We start from the raw sequence: 27841 nt of genomic DNA, 5'->3' as shown, positions 1-27841 counted from the left end.
GCCTGAGTGATCAGAAGCAGAGCTTCAGTTTGAGCCAGGCCTGCTTCCACCCCACTGAGTGTCCGCTACCCCTGTGCCCATAGCCTTTCTCACTGCCCATTGTCCTCTGGGTCTGACACCCCTGGAAGGCTGAGCTTCTTTCTTATCCCTGGAGACAACCCCCCAAAAACAATGAATTTGGGAAAAATTCCTACTTGGTAGCTGTGGATGTTGCCCAGACAGCCAACAGCTGATTCGGCTAACATCTGGATTTAGCCCTGATGAAGCAAGGCTTGTGGGGGTGTGGGAAGATTGTTAGAGGACTTTACAAAAATTTCTCATTTCTTTCCCATTGCTTGCAAGTGGCCTAGTAAATAAGAGTGCTCTTTAGGATACACTGGTTTAAGCAGAGAAATAATACAAAATAATGCCACCTGCATCCACTAGATATGCCTGTATTTCTTAGTACAAGGCCATTTTTTAAAACATTTTTCCCCTTAATTGGGAATATACAAGACCATTTTTGATGGTTCAGAGCCTGGCAGATGACCAGGGGAGGTGATAGGCTGGTGAAGAGATTTGAGGGCACACAAAAAGAAGTCCCAACCAAAAACTTAAGAAGACAAAAGATGTTAAAACAGTGTTGCACAACTTCTCAAGACTGGTAATCCAGAAAGGAGATAGAAGAATGCTATAACAAGAAGTAGATACATAAAAACCTAAAGATGACTTGTTTCACAACAAGAAAGACAGGTACGCTGAGCTCATGGTGTCCCATAGGAACAAAAGTACAAAGGAACAGAACTATGATGTCAGTACAATAAGCTCAAAGAATGAAAGTCTTTTTACTTGGGCTTCATCTCACTGAACAGAAGAAAACACAGACACACACACACACACACACACACACACACACACACACACACACACACACAGAAAGAGAGAGAGAGAGAGAGAGAGGGAGAGAGGAAGCAACATGGTAGGTAGGAAAAGTTCAGGGGGTGAAAGCACTTTAACTTTGTGTATAGAATGGACACCCAGCACAGAACTTACAAAACCCTGTTTTATAGGGAATTCCTGGTTCTGGGGGGATTCCTAGAGCCTCACTCTTCAAGCATAGAATTTCTATTATCAGGAAAAAAATAGAAGAAGAACTTCTGGGGGTAGTGGGGCAGTGAGGGAAGGAGAACTACCTTCTACTGACTTATAAACAGCTCTTACTGTAGACGTAGAGGGCTATAGCCCATCTTTAATTCTATGGTCAAGACTCTTATTTCTGTCTAACTAGGAATTTATTTCTAAGGTTAAGTTTAAAAAGGACTCAACTCATATCTTCAAAGGCATAAAATCCAAGACACAAATATGAGTGCTATGGGCTGAACTGTGTTTACCTTGAATTCCTATGAACAAATCAGGAACTAGTGCCTTTTGTATGTAATTAGGGTTAAATAAGGTCCTACAGGTGGTATTCTAAGCTGATATGATTGCATCCTTACTTATAAGAAGAGTAAGATCTCTCTCTCTCTCTCTTTCCCATTTTCCCTCTCTTTCCTTCACCATATGGGGAACACAGCAAGAAGGCGGCTGTCTGCAAGCCAGAAAGAGTTTTTACTAGGAACCTTCATCTTGAACTTCCCAGCCTTCAGAACTGTGAGAAATAGATTTCCATTGTTTAAGTAGCTGGTGTGTGGTATTTGGCAGCCCAGATGAGGAATAGAAGGTGGAACAATAAAAACCAGTAAAGTTACCCATAAAAAATAGGACCATCCCTCATAAAGTGCCCATTATATTCTTTTTTTTTTTTTCAGGGGAGAGCACAAACACAGTCCCCATTATATTCTTGATTGTAAATTCAAATCTATTTTTCTGCTCCTTGTCTTCAAGCTCCTATGAAATAAAATCTGATAAGCCAGGGCCTGTGGTTCATAATCAGATGCCAAAATGTGGAAGTGGACAATTGTTTTACCTTGGTCTTCGTGGAAATTCAACTTCACTATCTACTTCCCCTTCTTCTTCTTCAGAGGACTCATCTCCACTCTAAGGACAGGAAAAATAAAGAGTTTCATTTCTCTCTCTTACACACACACACACACACACACACACACACACACTCACACACACAGAGTGATAGTTTGCTGAGTATGATCTTAAACAGTAATATTGATAGCCTTTCATTTAACAAATTTTCTGGATGTTCACAATGACACATTTTGCACTAGATGCTGGCACACAAGCAGAACTGAGTCAAACAGTATCTCTACCCTAAGGGAAGTGAAGGCTCCATGAAAGAAGTCTTGAATTTGGGGGTGATATGTTGTAATTATCATCACTAGTGGTTCTAGGCTTTGTCATAGAGACTCCACCAAAAAGGAGGCTTTCAGTTCTTTAAAATGTTCAATAACTACCCCCCCCTTATACACTAGTCATTTTCCATTACTCTCATAGTTACCGTGCTTGTATCATCTCTACTGCTAAGACATACATTATTTGAATTGCACTGTGTTCCTCTGCCACCATTAACACAACGCAGGCAGGTGTTTAGTATACTACTAAGCATGTCAGTGGGGATAAAAGTGCTCAGCTAGTAGAGCACCAGACTTAATAGGTAGAGTGGTCAAGTTGGTGAGGGAAATGCTGGATTAAACAAGGTTGAATGAGAACTATATAAGATATATTTCCTTATTCAGTTACCAATTTGGCTATTTAAAACAGAAGCATGCTCTGAGCTGACCCAAAGTAGAGAATCATTCAATTGAATAAATCAATGCTTTGAATTTTTGCATTTTGCTAATAATACTGTTTCCCTGGGGTATGTTTGCTTTTCTATTTTATTGTTGCAACACCAGTGTGTTTCAAATCAAGGAGTGATCTTAGTTATCTTGTTGCATCGTGTTTGTTAGAACTGGTGCAAAGTGTAGGCATGCTTGTAGGCATGCTTGATGATACATGATCAGGGGTCTGGGAGGTGGTGCAGTCAATAAAGTCTTGGACATTCAAGCATGAGGTCCCATGTTCAATCCCCAGCAACACATGTGCCAAACTAAGGCTCTTGTCCTCTTTCTCTCCTCCTACCTGTCACATTAATAAATCAATCAATCTGTGCTTCATGTACATGACATGCTTTGACAGTCCTCGAAGTGCTGTTGTTATTCCAGCTTACCTTCTGAAGGGGCCTTATTTTTCGAGGTAGCACTGAGGGGGTGACATGGTGAGGGGCGCCAAGGGATGACGCAGACCTATAGCAGGTGAACTCGTTTTCTTCCGTTTTCTGAGAGCTTTGAGCATTTTCCGTGAGGGGATTGTGTGCTGGTGACTTGAAAAGGTCGGGGCCCCTACCCACTGGTTCAGCAGAGGGTGCTTCTAGGGAGCCATATGGTTCTGGCCTGCGCTGGAGGTAGGGGTCATAGTGGTCCGTCTGACAACAGCTCCAGTGGCCAGCCTGGTCCTTATCCAGCTCAGAACTTCTCCAGCAATCTGTAGCCATGGCTGTGGAGATGAGGTCGGGGCTGGAGCCAGGCATCCGTCTCTGAGCATGGTTGCTGAGCGGGCTCCTCAGGGCTGCTGCGGGGCCAAAGTACCTCAGGTTGTTGGCGCACGTTGCGATATCCTGCCCATTCATGTTGAGTCTGGGATGGTGACTCTGTGGTATGGCAGGAGGGGACTGCTGGTATTGCTGGGGCAGAGAATTGTGCGGGTGGGGAGAAGAGTAATGGGACTGCGCTCGGTGTAGGGAAGTGGAATGGGGTGAGTTTTCCTGGGCTGGCTGGTTTTTTAAGATTGCTGTGAAGTCACTATGGCTGCCTCTGCTATTGCCCCGGCGGTGCCGTGGTTTGCTCCGATAGCGACTCTTGTTGCTCGAGCTGGACATTTTAGGACTTCCAGACAGAGGGGATGCAGCAGGAGCCACCTCCATACTGGGAATACCTTCAGATCTCAACAGATCTGGCCTGGGGAGAAGAACAGGTTCAATTCTAAACACATGAATGTACAGAGGTGTGTGTGTGTGTGTGTGTGTGTGTGTGTGTGTGTGTGTGTGTGTGTGTGTGTAGATACTGTGTAATAGTATTCTTTAAATTCTCAGATATATGGAAATGACATAGATAACTATTTGAAGAGGCTCCTTTGATTCTTTCTGAATTCTGTTCTGTCCCTCAAAAGCTGAGCTACTCAAATCTCTTCAAATTCTAACTTTTTTATATTTATTCCCTTTGTTCTCTTTTTTATTGTTGTAGTTATTATTGTTGTTGTTATTGATGTCATTGTTGTTGGATAGGACAGAGAGAAATGGAGAGAGGAGGGGAAGACAGAGAGGGGGAGAGAAAGATAGACACCCACAGACCTGCTTCACCGCCTGTGAAGCGACTCCCCTGCAGGTGGGGAGCCGGGGTTCGAACCGGGATCCTTATGCTGGTCCTTGCGCTTTGCCCACCTGTGCTTAACCAGCTGGGCCACCGCCCGACTCCTCAAATTCTAAGTTTATCCCACAGGTTTCTTGATCTCTTCCTTGTCAGCTTAGCTGTCATCCTGGTTCAGAGATAGCAAGGCACAGACCTGGGTGTTTTCACACCACCAGAAATCTCTCTCAGGGGGCTAAGTGGTGGCACACCTGTTTAAATGCACAAATACCCAGGTTTAAGCCCCCAGTCCCCACCTGCAGGAGGAAAGATTCACAAACGGTGAACCATTGCTGCAGGTGTCTCTCTGTCTCTCTTCCACTTCCTCTCAATTTCTCTCTGTTCTATCAAATAAAATAAATAAAGCTTAAAAATTTTCAGAGAAATCTATCTAATAATGGATCTGGGTAAATTCCAAAAGGGATCACTTGGAAAAAAAATCTGATACCAAAAAAAAAAAGCCTCAGGCTAATTATGCAAGAGGCTAAGTTTGCTCCCCACAAGGGCTCCTCGAGGAGCAAGACCAGTGCCACCTCCACTTACGCAGTGAACAGCAGTAGCATGGAGACTTGCCCTGAGTGAGACTCAGTACATGTTTAAGGAGGGGAGTGAAGGGAAGATTTGAAAAGGAGGAATAACAGATAGCCAAGAAGGTTAAGCAGAGGTAGGATAAGGTCTATGAGAAACGTGGCTTTTCACTGTGTTCCTCAAGGGACAAAGGCCTTTCGCAGCCCTGTTTTCAAGAGCCCACTGGGATAGTCACGCATATCATGTGGAAGAGGAAGACAGAGTCTGAAGGTAAGCTTGGCACATACTGACTCCAAGCAACACTCCAAGGAACTTAGGTAAATGGTGAGAGGTTACTGAATGAACTGACTGTGGGCAGGGACTCTAGGATACTAGATGGTACCTCCTAGATGATACTCCTAGGATACCAAATGATACTAGATGCTACCACTGCTCATTTCTTTCCCACCAGGAAGTAACCTCACCCTTTTCTGGGATCAGACAGATACAAATCGGCAAAAAACTTCAGAGCTAGAGGGTAGATATATATATATATCTCAAATGCAATTTAATGTTTAAATCTTTGAAAATTGTTTAATTTATTCATTAAGACACACTGTGTGCTATCTAAACATTTCTAAATATCCAGGCCATATTTTTAGCTCGCAAACACCTACTCCACCATTTCTCCCCTGAACACCGAGATTACAAAGTCTTAATTCACTGGGATAGAATTCATATCTTGCTATTGGTGAAAATCCATTTACTTCAACTTGTGCTCTCCTTTTGTGCTTAAATGTTCTGTTGATTCCACCATGAACTTCAGAGTTCACAGTGAGGTCTATTCATTTTGGCAGAAAAAAGGGCTGACTCTATACATAGCTAAGTTTTAAACTACATTCCTGTACCTTGCAAAACCATCAACATATTCTCCACAACCAGCTGTTTTCCACTGTTGATAGAATGAGGCCAAAATAAGAGTTAGTTAAGGAGCCAGAATTATTTTAAGTTCTGGAAAATGGTTTTAAAATACCTATAGGAGAAAAGTTTGTTGATACATTTATTGCATCAATCCATCAAGTTAATTTTCTCATAAAGTAGAAATTGAATTATCTCTACTTTTTCCTCATGGAAAGTTGTTAGGTTCACTGTAAATGTAAACATCTATTTAATTTAATCAAGTAAGTCATCTCTCTCTGGGTATTTGTAAAAAAAAAAAAAAAAAGGCTGAATGTAACTTCCAATGCCTTAGAGTTATATATCACTTTGCGATGCCTGTTTTGTTTTTTTGTTTGTTTTGTGTCTATCTTTCTTTTTAATTTCTTTATTGGGGGATTAATGGTTTACAGTTGACAGCAAAACACAATAGTTTGTACATGTATAACATTTCCCAGTTTTCCATATAACAATTCAACCCCAACTAGGTCCTCCTCTGCATTTTTTTCTTTAACAATAGAATCTTTTTTCTCACGAGAATCATTACTAGAAAACTAGTATATAGAACAGATATAGTAAGAGAGCAGATTTGTGGTTGCCAGAGGTGGCAACTGGGTGAAATGGATAAAACTAATGAGAGCTTTTAGAATCTACTGTCCTAGCTTCTAGTTTGAAGGTGCCTGCAAATCACTTGGCAGGAATGAGACTATAAAAGGTGGTGGTGTACCAGGTTCCAGATGCTAACATGATGCCAACCGGACTTCCCTGGGCAGACCCCACCAATGTGTCCTGGAGCTCCACTTCCTCAGAACCCCGCTCCACTAGGCAAAGAGAGAGGTAGACTGAGACTATGGATCGACCTGCCAACACCCATGTTCAGCGGGGAAGCAATTACAGAAGCCAGGCCTTCCACCTTCTGCACCCCATAATGACCCTGGGTCCATACTCCCAGAGAGATAAAGAATAGGAAAGCTATCAGGGGAGGGGATGGGATACAGAATTCTGGTGGTGGGAATTGTGTGGAGTTGTACCCCTCTTATCCTATGGTTCTTGTCAGTGTTTCCTTTTTATTTATAAAAATTTTTAAAAAGTGGGGGTGTACCTAGTTAAGTGCACACTTTACTATGCACAAGGACTCACGTTCAAACCCCAGCTTCCTACATGCAGGGGGGAAGTTTCACAAGTGGTGAAGCAGGTCTGCAGGTGTCTTTCTTTATCTCTCCCTTTCTATCTCTTCATTTCTCTCTTTCTCTTTCATCTCTCTCTGTTCTATCTAATAAAGAAAAGAAAAAAGAGGAAGAATGGTTGTCTAGCACCACTGATAACTCTGGTGGCAATAAAAAGTAAAGTAAAATAAAATAACATTAAATGTAGTGTAATTAATGCACAAAAAACTATCTGGAAGAAGATACTAAGATTAAAATTGTATAATATAAACATGTTGACATTGAGGAAAAAAGGAATATTTAGCTATTCAAAACCCCATTCTTTTTTTTTTTTTATTTTAAAAAGGAGACATTAACAAAACTGTAGGGTAGGAGGGGTACAACTCCACACAGTTCCAACCACCAGATCTCTATATCCCATCCCTCCCCTGATAGCTTTCCCATTCTTTATCCCTCTGGGAGTATGGACCCAAGGTCATTGTGGGTTGCAGAAGGTGGAAGGTCTGGCTTCTGTAATTGCTTCCTCGCTGAACATGGGCGTTGACTGGTCGGTCCATACTCCCAGTCTGCCTCTCTCTTTCCCTAGTAGGGTGGGTCGCTGGGGAAGCGGAGCTCCAGGACACATTGGTGGGGTCGTCTGTCCAAGGAAGTCTGGTCAGCATCATGCTAGCATCTGGAACCTGGTGGCTGAAAAGAGAGTTAACATACAAAGCCAAACAAATTGTTGAACAATTATGGACCTAAAGGCTGGAATAGTGCAGATGAAGTGTTGGGGGGGGGGGGTTACTCACTGCAGACTAGTGTGTACTTTTGCTTTCAGGTATATATTTTGCCCTAGTTTATGGATACATGTGAACATATGCTCTATCTTGGGGATCTGGTTTATATCTAGTCAAAACCCCATTCTTAAAGCACCTGTGACTGTCTAGGTGGTATAACATGTTATTTTATTTAAATTTCACAGAGGTTCCATACAGAAATGTAACAAGGGGATATAGGTAAACATCAAAGCCTCTGATTTTTTTGTAGTGGGTTTACAAATCATTATTCAAAAGAATTACATTAATAAATTAAAGTGGGCCCTCCCTACAAAAACCAAGAATTATGATTAACCAAATTCTGTCACTAAGGGGTCAAAAGAAGAAATCCTGTGATCTAATGATACCATGAGCTTGAAAGAGGTCAGATGACACAGTCTAAATCACAGTTTATATTAGGCTGAGCCAGAATTTGAATTTGTCTTGTCTGCTAGTTCATTTTTCTTTCCACTATTCTAAGACAATAAATGTGCTCTGATAGTAAAATCTATCACCCACACTTTTTTTTTTTTGGTCAGAGCAATGGTTAGATGGCTATTGGTGGTACCAGGGATCCAATCTGTTTCTCTCATGCAAGTCCCATGTGCTATCTGCCCAGCCCTCCTATTTTGCCTTCTCTAGAAACACCTTTGCTAATGCTGAAGAAGAGTGCTTACACCCATCATCACTTGACAGTGTGCTTTCTTTTGTGCTGCTTTCTTAGATTTACTTGATTTATTTAATATTAAATATACAAGAGAGGTAGGGGGAGCCTGCGTATCCACCTTGAACATGTCAGGGCTGGAGATGGAACCAGAAGTCTCAGTCAGACTTGTCCTGCACTCTACCAGCTGAACCATTTCTCCAGCTGTTAGTAACTGTTTTTCTTTTTCAGTGAGAAGAGTCTCCTATGTATCTGAATAGCAGGCTGGTGTTGATGTCTCACCGTTTGGTCTGCATGCCAGGCTTGTGAGGCACACCTTTCCTCTTCATGAGTTTCTCCATGGCGTTGGGGTGGATTATTGGACGGACAGGGTGGCGTTTGTAGGTCCCAGGGTACTTCTTTTCCACTGCTTGTTCACGCCTGCAGAATGAAAGGAAAAACTTCATCTCAGTCACTGCAGACAGAAGAGGTGGACAAAGTGTTTTCACAGTCTGGCTGAGGATCCTGTTTACACCTAACAGATACTGGCCATTTGAATGACAAGGATGCTGCTATTCGAATAGAATAGGAAGAAGAAAGTTACTAAATCTAAACCAACTTAACTTCACTGTGCTCCTCAGCTCATGGATGAATTCAGAAGCGAACCTTCCCTCCCCCAGCTCACACTGGGGACATAGAATGCAGGGGTAGAGGTCAGGCTCCTTTGTAGCTGCTGCTGTTGCGGATCAGAATTTTCTTTTGATTATCAGGAATTTCTTTAAACACCACCAGCAGCACCTTGCTTCTCTGGGGGGCAACAGACTCTTCTAGAAATGAGGATTCATACACACACACACACACACACACACACACACACACACACACACACACACGCACAAACTCACTCAGTACCATTCAGTAGGGTGCAACTGTAGATTTCAACAAGTGCCCATTTCTCTATACCCAGCTTGGTACTATCCTTCATAACTGTCAGCACTGCCAGCAGCAGGAACCTGGATACAGCACGTCCCTTCAAGAATGCTAAGGAAATGAATAAAACATTCTGTGGTTCTGAGTTGCAACCGCATGGAACAGCAAATGCGTTTTTGCTGACTGGTTAGCCCGCCCAAGGACAAACAGTGGTTCGCTCACGTACTTAATGAGCTCTTTCTCCCGCATCTCCAGCTGCAGCATGATGGCACTCAGCTCCATGTACAAATTGTTGGCCCTCTCGAGTTTTCTCTCATAGTGTTCACGAATATCCAAAGCGTGCCTTAACAAAAGCCAAAAACAAACAGGATCAGTGAAACCAGCTAACGGGCGGGGGGGGGGGGGGGGGGGGGGAGAGGACTTCTTCTAGCTTTTGCCCTTCTTCCGTAGCCAGTCAACAGCGGCAGGTTGAACCTGATTTAAAGTTTTGAAACCTCCTTTGAATCTGGAGAGGTGGCAGTCATTGACTATGTGGGTCATTGGATCGACCTTCTCGTGGTGCATCCCGTGAGTACCCATTCATTGGGGAAACTGACGATCCTTCCTAGCCGACTGAATCCACATGGATCCCAGTCACTTTCAAAGCCAGCAACAAGCAGGGGAAGGACTGATGAAATAAGAATCACGAAGGCCTATCTCAAAAGTATTTGTCTAACAGCCCCTCTAATTTATTTATTTACTTATTTATTTATTGTCATCACAGGGGCTTTACCACTCTGGGCTGACTTTTCAGATAGAGACAGACAGTGAGGGAAAGACACCACAGCACCAAAGTTTTCTCCAATGCAATGGAGGCTGGTTTTGAAGCTGTGTTCAGTGCATGGCAACACAGGCTCACTTATCCAGTGCAATGACTCAGACGAAGTGTAGTGGATGATGGGAAACTCAAGCTTATTATTTGGCTTGTCCTTAAGGGTCCTATATAGTTACAGAGCGAACCTGAATGTGATCTGTGTGTAGTTCATAGTGTCCATCGTGTGTTGTTGGTAATATCTCCCTAAGAAAATAGTATGATACACTCAGATGTTAATGGAAATATCCAGTTAAAGCCGACACTGCTCATTTCTACTTACCCATGGCACTGGCCCTACTTAGTACAGTGGTGATGTAAGGATGTCTTAATTCCCTTAACAGATTTTTTTTATTATTATCTTTATTCATTGGATAGAGACAGCCAGAAATCAAGACGGATGGAAGAGAGATTGAGAGACACCTGCAGCCCTGCTTCACCACTTGTAAAGCTTTCCCCATGCAGGTGGGGACTAAGGGGGCTCCAACCTGGGTCCATGTGCACTGTAACCTGTGTGCTTAGCCAGGCGTGCCACTGCCCAGCCCTCCCTTAACAAATTTTAAAAGAACCTTGACACCAAAGACTACATAGGACAGAGGATGAATGAGAAAAGAGAATTGCAATCAGAAATCTTAGTTGCTGAAATAAAACAAAGGAGGATAACAAACTTAGGGGAAGGTGACAGGCCAATATAAAAGAGGGTGAATTAAAAAAAATTAAAATGTTACTGACTTATGTTGGTGGACAATCTTATGAAATTCCAGGAATACATCTTTACAATCTCCGTGTATAATCCCCACTGTATCTGCTGCCACAATCCCAGTGACAATAAAGAACAGAGGTGAGAAGAATGTAAACAGCAGTGTGTGTTCCTGCTAAGACCTGAGAGGTGGGGGGACGGGGCGACATCCACTGACCTGAGCTCTTCCCTACGTCTACGGATCAGCTCTTCATCCAGTCGGTGTATGCAGGTGCCTTCACTTTTGATCTTCTCAAAGTGTTTCTTCACTTCTTCTCTCCATTCAGCCTGGACAAGGTCAAGTTAGAATTTTTTGATATTCTAGGAGTTTCAGTTCCTGGTAAAGCCTTTGGACCTACATGGTTTCCTTGTCCTGCACGCTTCTATTGAGAAGCCTTACAGAACTGCTCTTTCATAAATATTAGTTGATAGCACACCTGACTCAATTTTCTGTTTTCTGTTTGTTTTGTTTTGTTTTATTGCCAACAGGGTTACCTCTGGGACTTGGTGAATCCACCTCTTACCACCTCCTCCTTTCTCTTTTCTTTTTTCCTTTCTATTTTATTTGTTAGGACAGAAAAATTGAGAGGGAAGGGGAAGATAAAGAGGCCTCCTTCAGTGCATGTGAAGCTTCCCCTGTGCAGGTAGCGGTGGCTTAAATTCAGGTCCTTCTGCATGGAAAGATCTGTGCTCAACTGGATGCCCCACTGCCCTACCACACCCCTATTTTCTGGTTTTGTTTATTTGTTTTTGTTTTTCCATTTGGGGTGGGGGGAACCCAAGGCATTGTGTATGTATGTGTAACTTCACTGCCCTGGGACTTTTTTTTTTCTCAGAGAGACAGAGGGAGGGAAAGACACAATAGCACCAGAGGATAGTACTACCCATGTGTTTCTGGGGCTCAAATTTGGGCTCTACCTACTGAGCTCTCTTTCAGACCCCCCCCATTTCCTGCATTTAAGCCAATATGCAATGCTGTCTCTTTTCGAATTTCCTTCAACACTGGCCAAAGGAAATATCACAGCTGGCAGACCTGCCATCACAATCGGCTTTTGCTTTTAAGATGGTGGATGAGCTGCGTGTCTCTATCTTCCCCTTACCTCTCAATTTCTCTGTCTAAATAAATAATTTTAAAAGAAAGGTGATGAATATGAATTTCTTGTCAGAGGATAAATAATTAGATATAATGAACATAACATTTTCAGGTACACAATATTGCGATTCAATATTTATATATATTATGAAATTACTACAGTAAGTCCAGCTAATACACAGTCCCATACATAATTATGGTTTTCTTTCTTGTGAGAACTTTAAGATATTCTATGCTTTCGGGGAGTCGGGCTGTAGCGCAGCGGGTTAAGCGCAGGTGGCGCAAAGCACAAGGACCGGCATAAGGATCCTGGTTTGAACCCCAGCTCCCCACCTGCAGGGGAGTCGCTTCATAGGTGGTGAAGCAGGTCTGCAGGTGTCTATCTTTCTCTCCTCCTCTCTGTCTTCCCCTCCTCTCTCCATTTCTCTCTGTCCTATCCAACAACGACAACAACAATAATAACTACAACAATAAAACAACAAGGGCAACAAAAGGGAATAAATAAATAAAATAAAATATTTTTTTAAAAAAGATATACTATACTTTCTTAGCAACTTGAAAATATACATTATGGTTAGCTATAGTCACCACACTATACATCTCCAGGAATTATTTTAGAACTGAAAATTTGTAATTTTGACTCTCTTCATTTCAACCACTCCACTTCCTTTTTCTTGCAGCTATCCATCTGTTCTATAGATCTGAGCTCCTTCTTATGTACGGTTTATTTTTGTTATTTAAGATTTCGCACAGAAGTGCAATCATATAGTATTCTGTCTTTCTCTGTCACTGGTGGTAAGATTTAGTTCTTCTTTATGGGCATTTCTTCATCCATAATTGCATGAATGAACACTTAGGTTGCTCCCATATCTTGACTATTATAAACTATGCTGCAAAAAAACACCTTTTCAAGTTAGTGAATTCATCTCTTCTGGTTAAATAGCAAGCAGTGAAATACTGGATCATATGGTAGTTCCATTTATCGACACTGCTTCCCATGGTAATGGGAAAAGGTGCTGAATTTCTTACTTGGGTCAATGATAGACCAGATAGAACAGCATAACCCAAGGTGGCAGCAATGGAGACCAAGAATTTTAGGAAGACCAAGCGAACATAAATTTATAAATGTTCCAGGAATTCAAGGACTGCTAGAAAGGACACTGAGCTTTCTCCACAGAATAGAATTTCAAGGCAATTTTATCTAAATTTTAGGGGACAGGAAAATCTGTTTGAGTATGGTCTATAGGCACTTTCTAGAAAAATAGCTAAAAAAAAAGAGGTTTCCTCAAATTACATATAGGGCCATCTCAAGAAAGGAATGAGATTAAGATTTCTAGTGGAGGCTAGCTGTGCAACTAAATGTTTCTACTAGTCTAACCTTCATCTAGAGCTATAATCTTCTAATCAATATCTAATTTTAAAATGTCTCTAGGTCAGAGCTGGCAAGATAGTTCACCTGGGAAGGTGTCTGATCTGTTATGTGCATGACTCAAATTTGAACCCAGCTCCCAATACTGGCGGCACACTTCAGTGCTGTGTTGTCTTTCCCTCTCGCCCTCTGTTTCTGTGTCTTTCTACCTGAAAAAGGTTACCCCGAGCAGTGAAAACTACACACAAAAAAATTCTTGGTCATGAAGGAAGTTATGTTTATGTAATTATAAAATTACAGGAGATTTCTCCCTAAACTTTCTGTATTTATTTTTATAGAAAATTATACTGCAATTATTTAGAAAGTGATAATCCTGCTTATCTGTTTGTAGTATGCTAGCTTTTCATAAGTATATGTTGACTGACCATTGGAAGAGATTTCTGTCATTCCACTTCTGGGAACCAAACCTGTCAAGCAACACCACAGCCAAGCTAAGATCTAGAATGTACTTGTTACCCATTGTTTGGTAACAGTCTCTGAGAGTATGTAAGCAGTAAATGCAGACTTACTCAAACTCCAGGTACTGCTGGGTCAGCCATATCAAAGTCATGAACATTTGAGATTTAAGAGACCAAAGATGGACACATAGGAGTTATTAAACCAATGAGAGACCATGGGAGAGGGAGGGAAAATGGAACCCAAAATGTCCTTCTTTGCACCCTGGTAAAAAGCTCAACTGATAGATGACAAGACTCAACATGCCTGAGACTCCTAGTTTGAGCCCTGTTATCTCATGTACTGGGATGGTATTCTGGTCTGTCTGTCTGTCTGTCTCTCTCTCTCTCTTCCTCTGTCTCTCTCTCCCTATCTCTGTCTCTCCTATTTAAAAATACATAATAAAAAATACAATGTCCCCTTTTGTGCAAAATTCTGTCTGCCAGTACCAAGAGGGTATCAGGAGAAGAAACACCTCCCTTTGGTGGTGAGGAATCAGATATCACATCAGATTGTTCTTGAAAAAAAATTCTTAAAGAAGCCAATGTCTTGATATCTAGCTTATGGATTTGGGAAGTATAGAGAACGTTCTGAAGACTGAACTCTACCGAGGAAGTAGATTTTCACAAAGAAGCCCCCTCCTGCAAAGAAGGAACAGCACATGTCACAAAAACACCTGGCTCTAAGTAGTATTGTATTCCCCTGTGTCATATCACAGATAGGTGTTAGTTTTGGAATTCCATCACACATACTCAGAATCTTTCTGTAATAGTAATTCTAACTTGCACTTGCACTTGAAATTCAGATGTCTGGGCCTATTAGGAGGAATGGAGAGAGTGGGCAGGCCTAATGCCTGGGACTGCAGGAGCCTCTGAGAAAGGACATCATGAAGGGAGGGGAGGAGAAGTTCTACATGAACGTGATCTAAAAGGAAGTCAGCATCATAGGAGTGGAGGGATTTTTCCATTGTATCACAGAAATATCTTTAAACGGGGGCCATAGTCAGTATTCCTATGTTACCCTTAACAATACATAACTCAACAGGAAAAGAAAAGTTCATTACATAAATGGAACAACATGCAGCAATCTTGAGAAGTCCAGAGCTTGTTGTAGGAAACACTAGATTCCAATGGGTGATGTCAGTACCTTCAGGATAAGGCAACACCCAGAAAATAAAAGATGGGGACTTCAGTTTCTTATCAGAAACCAGTAACAACCAATGAAGTCATACTCAGCAGTTGTTAGGTAGAGAACTAACATGCTTAGCCAGAGTCAATGATGGATAATATGAGGTTATTTGAGATCCCTGTCAATCACTAGAGATTCCTCCACAACACTCATGGTGGGTGAAAGTAGAGTGTAGAGGGTGCATCAAAAGGTACTAAATAGCAGCTAAGAAAATAGCTCCAACAAAAAGTGAATGGTTGAGACAGCTGTGGTCTATATACACAATATATACTATTTAGCTTTATTTTTTTTAACACTACTCAACTATTAAGAATGGTGAAGTCACCTTCTTCACCTTAGCCTGCATAGATTTTGAAGGAATCATGTTAAGCGAGATAAGCAGAGAAGGATGATTATGAGATGATCCCACTCATAGATGAAAGTTGAAAAATTAGAACAAAAGAGCAATACAAAGCAGAACTTGGATTGAGTTTGGTATATTGCACCAAAGTAAGGGACTCTGGCGTGGAGGGTGAGCTTTTAGGTCCTGGTACATGATGGTGGAGGAGTACCTATGCTGGGGAGAGAGTGTTTTACAGAAACCTGAGAAATTTTACACATGTACCAGCAACTATACTTACTGTAAACTATTAATTCCCCCCAATAAAAATATTTCTTAAAATAGCTCCACTGATGGAGCCTTGGGCCTGTATGCCCAAGGTCCTCAACTTGGTCTTCAGCACGTGCCAGAGTAATGCTATACTAACCTCTCTGTCTCATATTAAACCTTCTCTTTCATGTACAACAAGTAAATCTTTTTAAAAGGTACTGTATAAGCAGCTAAGGGGAAAATCCAGTGCAACCTGGGATGATATTACCATTAATGGAACCTTCTCTGTTCCAAATAAGGTCTGGGAAAGGCCATGGCATCTAGTGTTTTGTTTTTTTTTTTTGTTGTTGTTGTTATTTTTCTCTCCACCCTGCAATTCCTCTCCTAGGTATATATCCTAAGGAAACAAACATATCCAATCGAAAAAGATTTGTGTATGCTATGCTCATAGCAGCACAATTTGTAACAGCCAAAACCTAGAAGCAACCTAGGTGTCCAACAACAGAAAAGTGGCTGAGTAAATTGTGATATATATACACAAGGGACTAGTACTCAGCTATTAAAAACTAGTGCACAGCTAGGAATTCATCTTCTTGACCCCATCTTGTATGGAGCTTGAAGGAATCATATTTGGAGAGATAAATCAGTTTTCCAGTTATATAATCAGCAGTGTTTTCTCGTCCATGAAATAAGTATAACAATAAATTAAAATGTAAAGAAAATGTGATTTATCCACAATGGAATAATACTCAGTCACCAAAAGGTATTAATCATACACACATATGAAAGCTAAAAACATGCTAAGTCAGACACAGAAGGGAAAAATATTTAACTTATGTATCTAGAACAGGAATATTCAATATTCATGAGGCAAAGTAGAACAGAGATTACTAGGGGTTATGAAAAGGGAGTGGGGAGAAGTTACTGCCTAGTGGGGTGATAAAACTTTTTGAAATGGAGAGTAGTGATCACTTGACATGTTGAACAAGATTAGTGCCACTAAAATATGTTATTTTAAAAAATGGAAAATTTTGTATCTGTACTATATTAGTTTTAAAAAGGTAGCTGAGCCAGCTCTGGCCTAGCTTAGGGAACAGAAGCAGGACTAAGTAAGCAGAACCATGGATTCTGAGTCAGAAGGGCCTTAGCAGTCAGCCAGCCTAACTCTTGGCACATGAGCCCTTTCTCCTGCTCCCCCCCATGTGAGTGTCCGCCTCTACGGAGACACCTAATCAGCTATGACAAAATTACACTTAAGGGGGCACACCTGCTTAAGTGCACATAGTATGAAGCGCAAGGACCCACACAAGGATCTAGGTTCAAGCTCTACCTGCAGGGGGGTTGCTTCACAAGGTGCAAAGCAGGTCTGCAGGATTCTATCTCTCTCTTTCCTCTCAATGTCGCTCTGTCGTATCCAGTAAAAGGGGAAAAAAAATGTCTCCAGGAGCACTGGATTCATAGTGCTGGTACTGAGTCCCAGCAATAACCCTGGAGGCAAAAAAAAAGTTACCTTAAGGCACCATGATGCATCCTGACAACAAATTTAGTGTCTTTGTGACTCCCAGCCCCTAAGCTTCTGGGTGGTCAAAGTTGCACTTTCCAAAAGGAAATAAAAGTGCTTGAAGCACACGTTCCAACCAGCAGCTGGGATCTAGGATGGAGCTAAATATTTCCTCTCACAGACTCATATCAAATGTAATTGAGTGCCAGAAGCAGTAACTGCCAACTTGGAGAAATGGCTTATTGTCTTGGATTGAAACAACAGCTTTGGAAGAATCTAACACTGCGTTGCAATCCGTGGTTTTGTTCATCTGTATATGCCACATCAAATGCACATACTGTTGATGAGAAAGGGGTGAAGCACTTTTCTCTCTGGAAGGAGTCAGTCCAGCTCTTGCCAGCACTCTTGACTCCAATTTTAGGGTAGTGGGGAGGGGGAAGATGAAAGACAGAGACTAATAAACCACTGATTCAGAGGGGATTTTGTTAGCAGGAAGGGAAAGCTCAGGTTCAAGACTGCTATGGAAAGACAAAGCCATGAGCTAAAGCACCAGCTCTTCCCCATAGGCGGAGAATAAAGTCAGAACATAACAGTCGGTGCCTACCTGCCACCACAGATCTGCCAGGACCTCACTAGAAAAGGCACCCAGAAAGAAACAAACCAACGGAGGCTTACTCTTTATAACTTTTGGGAAGGTGAAAAATATCTCACAGTGGAATAATTAGTTTTTATTTATTATTTATTGTCTCCAGGGTTATCATTGGAGCTCAGTGCCGGCACTATGAATCCATTGCTCCTGGTGGCTATTTCTTCTTCTTCTTCTTCTTCTTCTTCTTCTTTTTAAAAAATTCTTTCTCTTTTATTTGATAGGACAGAGAGAAATTGAGAGGGGGAAGGGAGATAGGGCGAGAGAAAGAGATACCTGCATCTCTGCTTCCAACACTCACAGGTGGGGAGTGGGGGCTCAGCTCCTGTCCCTGCACGTGGTGAGATGTGCATTTAACCTGGTGCACCAGGTTAACTGCCCGACCTCCTGGAATAATTCTCTTTAGTTTCAATACACTTGCATTCTTACATCTTTGAGCCTCACCAAAACTGCATATGGAAGGGAATATATGTTTGCTTTCATTGTCTATGTGAGAAAGCTGAGGTTTAGAGAAATTTATCTAAGATCATAGGACAGGAGTTTAGACTTAGAGAGTACTGCTTTTTTTTTTAATCAGTATCACACTTGCTAATTCATAAAATCTTCATTATCATAGTTAGAAATAATATGAATTTCAGATCTAGGAATAAGTCAGCCTGTAGAGACTTGAAATTGTTCTAGGAAAAAACATGGGTAGAATAATTGGGGTAATCTAAAGAAAAAGGTAAAATCTTATATGAGGGGAAATTTTTGAAAGACTTCATGACTTATTAAAAGACAGCCAATGTAATTTTTTTTTTTTTTTTTTGGTCCTCATCAGAGCACCAGGACTCTGAGTCGATTTTATTTTTCCAGGTAGAAAGAGACAAAGAGACAAGGAAAGACATGACAATACCAAAGCTGCCTTCACTGCAGAGGGTCAGGCTTAGACTTGGGTCACGAGCATGGCAAAGCAGATGCACTCTCCAGGTGAGCTATCAATACTTTCTCCACCCTGTCCAGTACAGTTTTCCCGGTACTTTCTCTCCCCTCCTTTCTCTCACATTCCTGCTCTGAAACAACTTCTCCTTTTCTGAGTTTAATTTCAGTGTTGCATGTATTGATAACAAATGTGAGTTTGTATAAGTGAAGGTGCTACGGTTGTTTGGCTGCACTGCAAAGTGGCTATTTTTAGTGTGTGTGTGTGTGTGTGTGGTGTGTGTGTGGTGTGTGTGTGTGTGTGTGTGTGTGTGTGGTGTGTGTGTGTGTGTGTGTGTGTGTGCGTGTGCGTGTGCGTGTGCGCGTGTGCGTGTGTGTGTGTGTGTGTGTGTGTGTGTGTGTGTGCTAAAAAGTAAACCAAAGGCCTCACAAATGCACGGGAGAGAAAAGAGACTCGATAGTACTGCTTCACCATCCGTGGTGCTCCAAGACAGTGATTGGTCTCACATACAGGGAGACATCATTCCCTCTCCTGGGTGAGCTATTTCCAAGTCCCTGCTGTGTGATAAACATGACGCGTTCTTAGTTAAGGCAGCAGCAGCTTCAGAAGAGATACTCTAGGAAGACAAGTAAAACCTGTTTGGAATTGAAAGTTTTCTAAGTATATGCAGATCTACTGTCTCAGTGGCTTATGATAGTATTTCCCCCTCCCCCCCCATTTCTTTTTTCAAGATTGAGTATGTATACTTTCAAGAATGATAATCTGTGGTTTCATTGTGAAGGAAGTAAAGCTTAGATTGCAAGGACACCCTAAAGTTTGAAAGATGTCTTACATAATATTCACTATCGGGGTCTTTCACATCACAAAAAGGCCAAAATCTTCAGCTGAATACAGAGTATGTATGAGGGGGCTGGGCAGTGGCGCAGCGGGATAAGTAAGGATCCGGTTTGAGCTCCTGGCTCCCCACCTGCAAGGGGCCTGTGCCACCGGTGGTTCTCTCTGTCCTTCTCTCCCCCTCTCTGTCCTCCCTCTATTTCTCTCTGCCCTATCCAACAAGGGCAACAAAATGGGGAAAAATGGCCACCAGGAGCAGTGGATTCGTAGCACAGGCACTGAGTCCCAGAAAGAACCCTGGAGACAAAAAACAAACAAACAAAAAACAGATATGAAATATTTATTCTCCAATGTCCTATAGTAAAATACATTTGGATAGGTAATCAATTTAATAGCTCCAAGGAAAATTGTATGAATGGCTATCAAAGCTGGAAATGTCATGAGGTCAACTTCTTTTTTTATGTGGTGTGAAAGGCTGGGAGGATGAAAGTAGGCCTGGCACAATCCTGCTGAGAGGTCTTCCGGCCCGGGCCGGCCCAGTTTTTATTCTACATACACGAAGCTTTTAAAATTTAGATTGAAAAGAGAGGAGAGGGGTGGAGGGGATGGAAGAGAAGAGACAGCTAGAGACAGAAAATGGCCTCCAGATTTCTTGGTGGGTGGAATCCTACTCACTCCAGAGTCCTAGATGCAATGCAATTTGGGAAATGTAGTTTTTCATTTTCCTCTCCTCTCCTCTCCTCTCCTCTTCTCTCCTCTCCTCTCCTCTCCTCTCCTCTTCTCTCCTCTCCCCTCCCCTCCCCTTCCCTCCCCTTCCTCTCCTCCTCTCTCTCTCTTTTCCTTTTCCTCTCTAAATAGTTATATAGAGCCTGGAAGGTTGTACATTGGAATAGTGCTGGACTTGCAAGCATATGGTCCTAAATTTAATGTCTAGAATAGTATGCATGTGCCTGAGTGATGATCTGGCTCTCTCTTTCCCTCTCTCATATAAATAATCTTTTCAATCTAAATCGTCATAAAATACCTGAACCCCCCCCCCAAGTCCCCCATCAAATCCAGTCCAAGTTCTGCTTTGCGTTTTCCCTTCTGTTCTTATTTTTCAACTTGTCTATGAGTAAGATCACAACATATTCATCTTTTTCTTTCTGGCTTATCTCACTTAACATGATTCCTTCAAGCTCCATCCAAGATGAGGTAAAGAAGGTGAATTCACCATGTTTAATAGCTGAGTGGTATTCCATTGTGTATATAGATCACAACTTATTCAGCCACTCATCTGTTGTTGGACACCTGGGTTGCTTCCAGCAGAGTATATCTTAGCAAGAGGTGAAATCCATTTCTTAATTTGGTTGGCTCATCACTTGCTTTAGCCAGTAAGACACTCTCACATGTGATACACACAGACATGAAATGCACTTGCACCCTGGGTCTGCCCCACTCCTGCATTTAGTAACTTGCAAACACCATGTAGGCAAACCTAATCTGCTGAAGGATGAAAGGCCACGTGGAGAATATCCAAGGCACTTCCACTACTAGTGAATCACAAGAATTGGGAATGAGGGTTTCTCAGAACTGTCAGCTTCCCTGTCTGACATGGAAACTGACTACAGACATGAATTAGCCCGGTGAAAGTCAGCAAAAGACCTACTAAGACCCCAAACGGCTAGCCCACAGACTTGTGAGCTAAACTAAAGCTTATTGTGTAAGTCACAACTTTATAAAGTAGTAAAGGCTAACAGATAATACTAAATGATACTTTTTAAAAGGAAAAACATTTTATCTTTTTTAAATTTTTTCCTCTTGTTGTCCTTGTTGTTTATTGTTGTTGCTGTTATTGTTATCGTTGTCGCATAGGACAGAGAGAAATAGAGAGAGGAGGGGATGACAGAGCAGACCTGCTTATCTCCACTTGTGAAGCGAACCCCCTACAGGTGGGGTACTGGAGTCTAGAACTGGGATCCTTAGGCTGGTCTTTGCGCTTTGTGCCATATGCGTCTAACCTGCTGCACCACTGCCTGGTTTCCAGTAAATGATATTTTATTTGATGCTACCAGGTATCAGTTAAAGTTAAAGGAAAGGACTGGTGAGGACGTTAAGGGGCTAGGGGGAGGGGAGGAACACTTCTATATTGCTGTTGGGAGTGTAAATTGAGTCAACTGCCTGTGGAAGATAGTTTGGAGGTGCCTCGCCCTGTGACTCAGCAATCTCTCTGCTAGGGATCTATTCAAAGAAAGAAAAAACACTCATCCAAAGAGACCAGTACACATCTATGTTCATAGCAGTAACATTCGGAATAGTGCAAGGATGGAAGCAACCCAGATGCCCAGTGGCAGATGAGTAGTTGTGCTAATTTTGTAGATCAAGCTTAAATTACTAATAAAAAAAACGAAAGTTGTGCCACCAACTTTCTCACATGAATTGGAATACCATATAATATTGTGCAGCTACCAAAAATGATGAAACTATCTCCTTTGCCTCACTGAGGATGAGCTTGAAGGAATCATGTTGCGTGAGATGCACCAAAAGGGGAAGGATGAATGCCAAATGATCTCACTTAGAAGTGGGACTTAAGTTTAGGGAGTCCAGCGGTAGTGCAGTGGGTTAAGCGCAGGTGGCACAAAGCACAAGGACCAGCGTAAAGATCCCAGTTCGAGCCCCCGGCTCCCCACCTACAGGGGAGTCGCTTCACAGGTGGTGAAGCAGGTCTGCAGGTGTCTATCTTTCTCTCCCCCTCTCTGTCTTTCCCTTCTCTCTCCATTTCTCTCTGTCCTATCCAACAATGACGACATCAATAACAACAACAATAATAACTACAACAATGAAACATCAAGGGCAACAAAAGGGAATAAATAAATAAAATAAAATATTTAAAAAAAGTTTTCAGACTTACCTGAGACTTGAAGTAAGTTTCTTGAGGGGTGGCAAGGACGTCTGCAGAGGCAATGTCTAGATGCATGAGTGTCTGCCGAAAGGAAGGTCGATTACGAGGTTTGCTCTGCCTGGGTGTGAGAACAAACAGATGTGCATCTCAGAAAGCTTCATCCAAGAAGGTAAAGATTTCATTATACCTTATGAAAAAGCCATTTTTGGCCACTAACAGCTGCATTTCTGGCAGCTCTGATACATGGAAGAGCAGAAGGAAAATGTAATTATGAAATGCCTTAAATCATAAAAGGGTGCTCTCTAGGATCAGCAACTACTGGAAAATAATGGTCCCTCAGGACTGGTAAAGTAATAATAGCTGTCATTCTCAAGGCCTACTATCTCTCTCTCTCTCAAAAGTAGCGTTATTTATTTTTTTCCCTTTTTTAAAATTTCTTTTCCCTTTTGTTGCCCTCAGTTTTTTTATTGTTGTTGTAGTTATTATTATTGTTATTGATGTTGTCGTTGTTGGATAGAACAGAGAGAAATAGAGAGAGGAGGGGAAGACAGAAAGGGGGAGAGAAAGACAGACACCTGCAGACCTGCTTCACCGCCTGTGAAGCGACTCTCCTGCAGGTAGGGAGCCGGGGGCTCGAACCTGGATCCTTATGCTGGTTCTTGTGCTTTGCACCTTTGCACCACGTGCACTTAACCTGCTGCGCTACCGCCCGAGTTATTTATTTTTTAGAAAACAGAGAGCAAGATATCAAAACACCACTCAGTCCTCACATACATAGCTCCAGGAATCGAACTGGGGGCTTTCTGTATGCAAACTCTCTTGTCTAATGCTAAGTTATCTCCACAGTCCTGCTTTTATAAAAAAAACTTAATTACTTAAAACATATCTCCCTATTTTATAGATAGGAAAATTGATTTGCGGTGACATACCTAAAATCACACAGGTAGAAAAGGCTGGAGTGAATATGTGAACTCAAGATTGTTAAGTCCTGAAATTCCTAGTCGGTACCAGGTATCCCACTCCAGACACACTTTAGAGAATTCCCTAAAGATTGAAATATGATTTTGAAGTAGGGAATCAAAGAGAATGTAGGGAAAAACATACCATGTCTGTTTCATAAGAATTTTGAATCCATCTGGACAAGTGGAAGGAACTGGGAGGTGGAGACTGTTGCTTCCAACGCCCCAGATAATGGCTGAGGAGTCCACATCTTTGTAAGGGATCTCTCCTGTCAATAGCTCCCAAAGCACCACTCCAAAAGACCTATAGGAGTAACAACAACAACAACAGATGTACAGAGGGTATTTCAGAAAGATGGATTTCTATTTTTTATCATTTACATTTTTTTTTCTATTGGGAATTTACAGATTATAGTACAGTGGTTAACATGGATTTGGATTTGAATTATTATTTTTAATCAAATAACATCATTTCAAAATTCTAACACTGTTGTGAAAAACAAAACCAAACCAGAAACAGCCAAGTAAACTCTGAAACAGGAATCAATAAGGGGTAACCAATATTACTGGATATCAGGACATACTATAAGACCTCAATAACATTTTCATTTTTTGCTACTATGGTTATTTATCCCTGGGCTTTGGCACCTATATGATTATTCTACTTGTCCTGGTGGTCTTTTTCTTTTTCTTTTCCCTTTTAAAAATTTTCTTAAAGAGACAGAGAGAAATGGAGTGGAGTAGAGAGAGGAAGGGAGAAAGAAGGACAACTCCTCTACTACCCGTGAAGCACCCCGCCCCCACCCCCACAGGTGAGGACTAGGGGCTTGAACCGGAACCCTCTCACAGGGCAACAAGTATGCTCTATACTAGGTGCACCACTGCCAGGCACCAGGACCTCAGTAATTAATGCTGGTGCATGAACAGGTAGGCAGACTAGTGGAACAGAATAAAAATCTAGAGAAAGAACAAAGCTATATAAGAGCTGAATGACTGATAATAGTGACATCTCAAATCAATGGAGAAATTTTTGTTAGTCAAGAAATGCTATGGGCATATAATAATATGAATAAATAAATCTTTAACCAGCAAATAGCCCTGTCACATATTTAGTAGGTACCTATTCTAATGATGCATTTACTTATGAGAGTGAGAGAGAGCGCTCTGTGAGAGAAACCAGAGCATTGCTTTAGTATATGTCATGCTAAAGACTGAACCCAGGGTTTCATGCATGTAAGTTATGTGCCTAGCTGCTGAATCACTTCCCCGTCACTAAACAGCCTTTTAAATAAACACCCCAAACACGTCTGAGACACATGGCTGTATGACAGTGAAGTACACCACTGACACATATACATATATTCACCAGGAACAGATAGATCTTGATTTTAAGAAGGTGGGGTGGGAACCTGAGAAATAGCTCAATGTGTCAAAGCATAGGGTTTGATAGCCTGAGGTCCCAGAAGTCACAGGTTCAATCCCTGGTACCACCATAAGCCAGACTGAGCAGTGCTCTGCTCTCTCTTTCTCATAAAGATAAATAGACAAATCTCTTCTAAAGAGGAGTGCAACTGTACTGTAATCCATTAACCTCCCTCCCTAATAAAGAAAACATTAAAAATAAAAATAGAAGTAACAAAGGAATGCAGAAGATTTAATGGTGGAAATTATTAATTTTTAATTCATTATTTATTTTATCATTTTATTTGGGGGTTAATGGTTTGCAGTACAGTTGTTGACACATGGTACAATTTCTCATCATCCTGTGACAGACGTCTGTAAACCTTCTCACCCCAGCTTAGGTCCTTTTCCATCATCAAGCACCAGGACCCCAAAGACTCCCAGCCCCTCCCTCTTCCACCTTCCCTAGGGTCCTTTGCTTTGGTGAAATACAACACACACAGTTCATATTTTGTGTTTTCATTTTCTGAAAGGTGGGAATTATATACATTTCAGAAAGACTTCTATTTATTTATTTATTTATTTATTTATTTTTAGTGATTTAATAATGATCGACAAGACTGTGGGATAAGAGGGGTACAAATGAAGTAGCTGAAATCAGCTTTCAGTTTTCCAGAAAGTTCAGCATATTCTCTGAGGGGCTCTCAAACTGCTGACTTGCTGGGTATATGTCATCAGAGCGTGTAGTATCTCAGATCCAGTGAGACTGGAATCAACCAGAAGTGAGTAACATCAAAGTCTATTTGGAGGGAGCAGAAGTGTCTAAAGGAGAAAGTGTCAGCAGAGTGGGAATGGGGGACCCTCTCTAGCTGATGCCTGTGGCACTGCTCACCATATGTCGACTTTTTCAGAGACAGGTTCATTCCGTATCACCTCTGGTGCCATCCATGCAACTGTGCCAGCGAAAGACATCTTGGTACTTTTATCACTGAGTTCCTTAGATGTCCCAAAATCTGAAATTTTGACTGCATCTGTGTGAGTCACTAAAACACTAAAAAAAATAAATAAAAAATAAATAAAAAGAAACAAAGAAAACATCCAGATCATTAGTACTGATAGAGCCACAACTCAAATTGGCATCTGAAGATCTTGTTTGCAGGCTCCTATTCCGTAGAATTCATGCACGATTCCCAGCATGCATGACTGGGGAATTACATATACACCAGAAACAGCATTGTTAATGCTTATGGAGAAGCACAGCACAGCTGGCCTGACTTTATCATGCCTCTGCCACTTGCTAGTTGTGTCTTGCCCAATGACTAAATTCCTCTAAATAACTTTTCTCATTTGTAAGATGAAGACAATTCAGATCTCAGTATCTTAGTCACAATTCAAACATGCAAACGAGCTCTGAAAATAGTGTATAAGACTTTTTTTTCATATGTATATTGTGAGACTTTTATAGGTTTTGCCACAGATATATGAATGTGGCTAAGGATGCTACAGGAGTAAGGCTACCTTTCTGAAATCATCCAACTCCAAGAGTTTTGTATAAGAGATTATGGGCCATAATAATAGCCTTTCATATTAACATGCAATAATAGAATTTTCATTTAAATTAAATGAGCTTCAATAAATACTGCTTTCTGCCCTTATCAGTCTTAGACAACCTGGTAAGAAAAACTCACTCTTAGAAACAGTTCATGGCTGGGAATATTACCTGTGTTAGAGCATGGAACTTGCATTCTTGAGGTCTCAGAGAGCCTAGGTTCAATCCTCCACACTGCCGCACTCCATGTTCTCTCTCTCCCTCTCCCCCTCCCTCTCCCTTTCCCTCTCCCTCTCCCTCTCTCTCTCTGTGTATCTCCATTTCTCATAAGATAAATACATCTTAAAAATTTGTACTTAAGGGTCAGGCAGTGGCCCATTTGGTTGAGTGCACATGTTACCATGTGCAAGAACCAGTGTTCAAGTCCTCTATGATCCCCACCTGCAGGGGGAAAGCTTTATGAGTGCTGAAGCAGTGCAGTGGGTGTCTTACTTTCTCTCTCCCTCTCCCTTCCCTATTGACAACTCTCTGTCTCTACTTTAAAAAAAAAAAAATATATATATATATAAAGTTGTACTTAAAGCAGTTTAAATGATGGCCAACTAAAACCATGTACAAGGTTATGACATTAGGGATCAATTACATTAAATGGCTAAAAAGTGTTCTGGGATTCCATTATTGCTCTTTATTATTTTATTACATTTTATAATTTATTTTATGAATGAGAGTGAGGAAGAGAGAAGTGAGAAATGGAGAGAGAGAGAGAGAGAGAGAGAGAGGCCAAAGCACTACTCTGTCAAATGGATTGCTGCAGATTGAACCCACAATGCCATGTGCTCCACTGCTCTAAGTTACCTTCCAAGTCTGTGTGTGTGCACGCATGTGCACGTGCATTACCAGGATTACTGCTGGGCTCAGTGCATTTCCAGGAACCATTTTTTAATAGAGGGGGGGAGAGAGAGAGAGAGAGAGAGAAAGAGAAAGAGAGAGGCAGGCTTGCAGTACTGCTCCACGGTCTGTGAAGCTTTCCCTCAGATGGGGATGAGGAGTTTGAACCCAGGTCCTAGTACATGGTAACCGTGCAGTCTACCAGGTTAGCCACACTCCCCCACTACTATTAATAAATGCAGGAATAAGTATAAACCTTAGCCAGTCTTAAGTCATGTCTTATTTTGCATAGAAATTATCTGAAAGGCATCTGGGTAAGTACTTTTGCTAGTGTAAAGATGAATACTAGTCAAGTTCAAAGAACTAACATCTACAAACACTAGGCTGGGTTCATCTGAAATAACCATTCAGAACTTTAGAATGTTAATGAGTTGGGGTTTCAGAGACTTCATGATAGAGAAATCTATATTAAACAATAGGTTTAATATTCAACAGTATCATAATCAAAGGTGTTAGAAAAAAGTAATAACTTCTCACTGTATTCTTTCCCTTCTCTGGTTGAACCAAGAATTTCACATTTGTCCCCCT

The 27841-nt window shown here is 41.5% G+C and overlaps 1 protein-coding gene across 2 annotated transcripts in view; it reads right to left on the bottom strand.

Moving 5' to 3' along the window:
- MAP3K13 (mitogen-activated protein kinase kinase kinase 13) overlaps positions 1 to 27841 on the bottom strand; it is a 140592-nt gene that overhangs the window by 5178 nt on the left and 107573 nt on the right. For both annotated transcript variants that reach the window (XM_007529804.3, XM_060172099.1), the window contains 8 exons: positions 25709 to 25867; positions 23561 to 23719; positions 22466 to 22574; positions 11120 to 11229; positions 9579 to 9695; positions 8726 to 8863; positions 3140 to 3926; positions 1946 to 2016 (listed from right to left, as the gene is read on the bottom strand). In XM_007529804.3, coding sequence (XP_007529866.1) covers positions 1946 to 2016; positions 3140 to 3926; positions 8726 to 8863; positions 9579 to 9695; positions 11120 to 11229; positions 22466 to 22574; positions 23561 to 23719; positions 25709 to 25867 — 1650 coding nt within the window. The remainder of the gene's footprint in view (positions 1 to 1945; positions 2017 to 3139; positions 3927 to 8725; positions 8864 to 9578; positions 9696 to 11119; positions 11230 to 22465; positions 22575 to 23560; positions 23720 to 25708; positions 25868 to 27841) is intronic.

Source organism: Erinaceus europaeus, chromosome 14 (assembly GCF_950295315.1).
Source record: "Erinaceus europaeus chromosome 14, mEriEur2.1, whole genome shotgun sequence".
Classification (NCBI taxonomy): domain Eukaryota; kingdom Metazoa; phylum Chordata; class Mammalia; order Eulipotyphla; family Erinaceidae; genus Erinaceus; species Erinaceus europaeus.
Note: the sequence above shows the minus strand (reverse complement) of the source record. Positions and strands in the feature narration are given on the sequence as shown.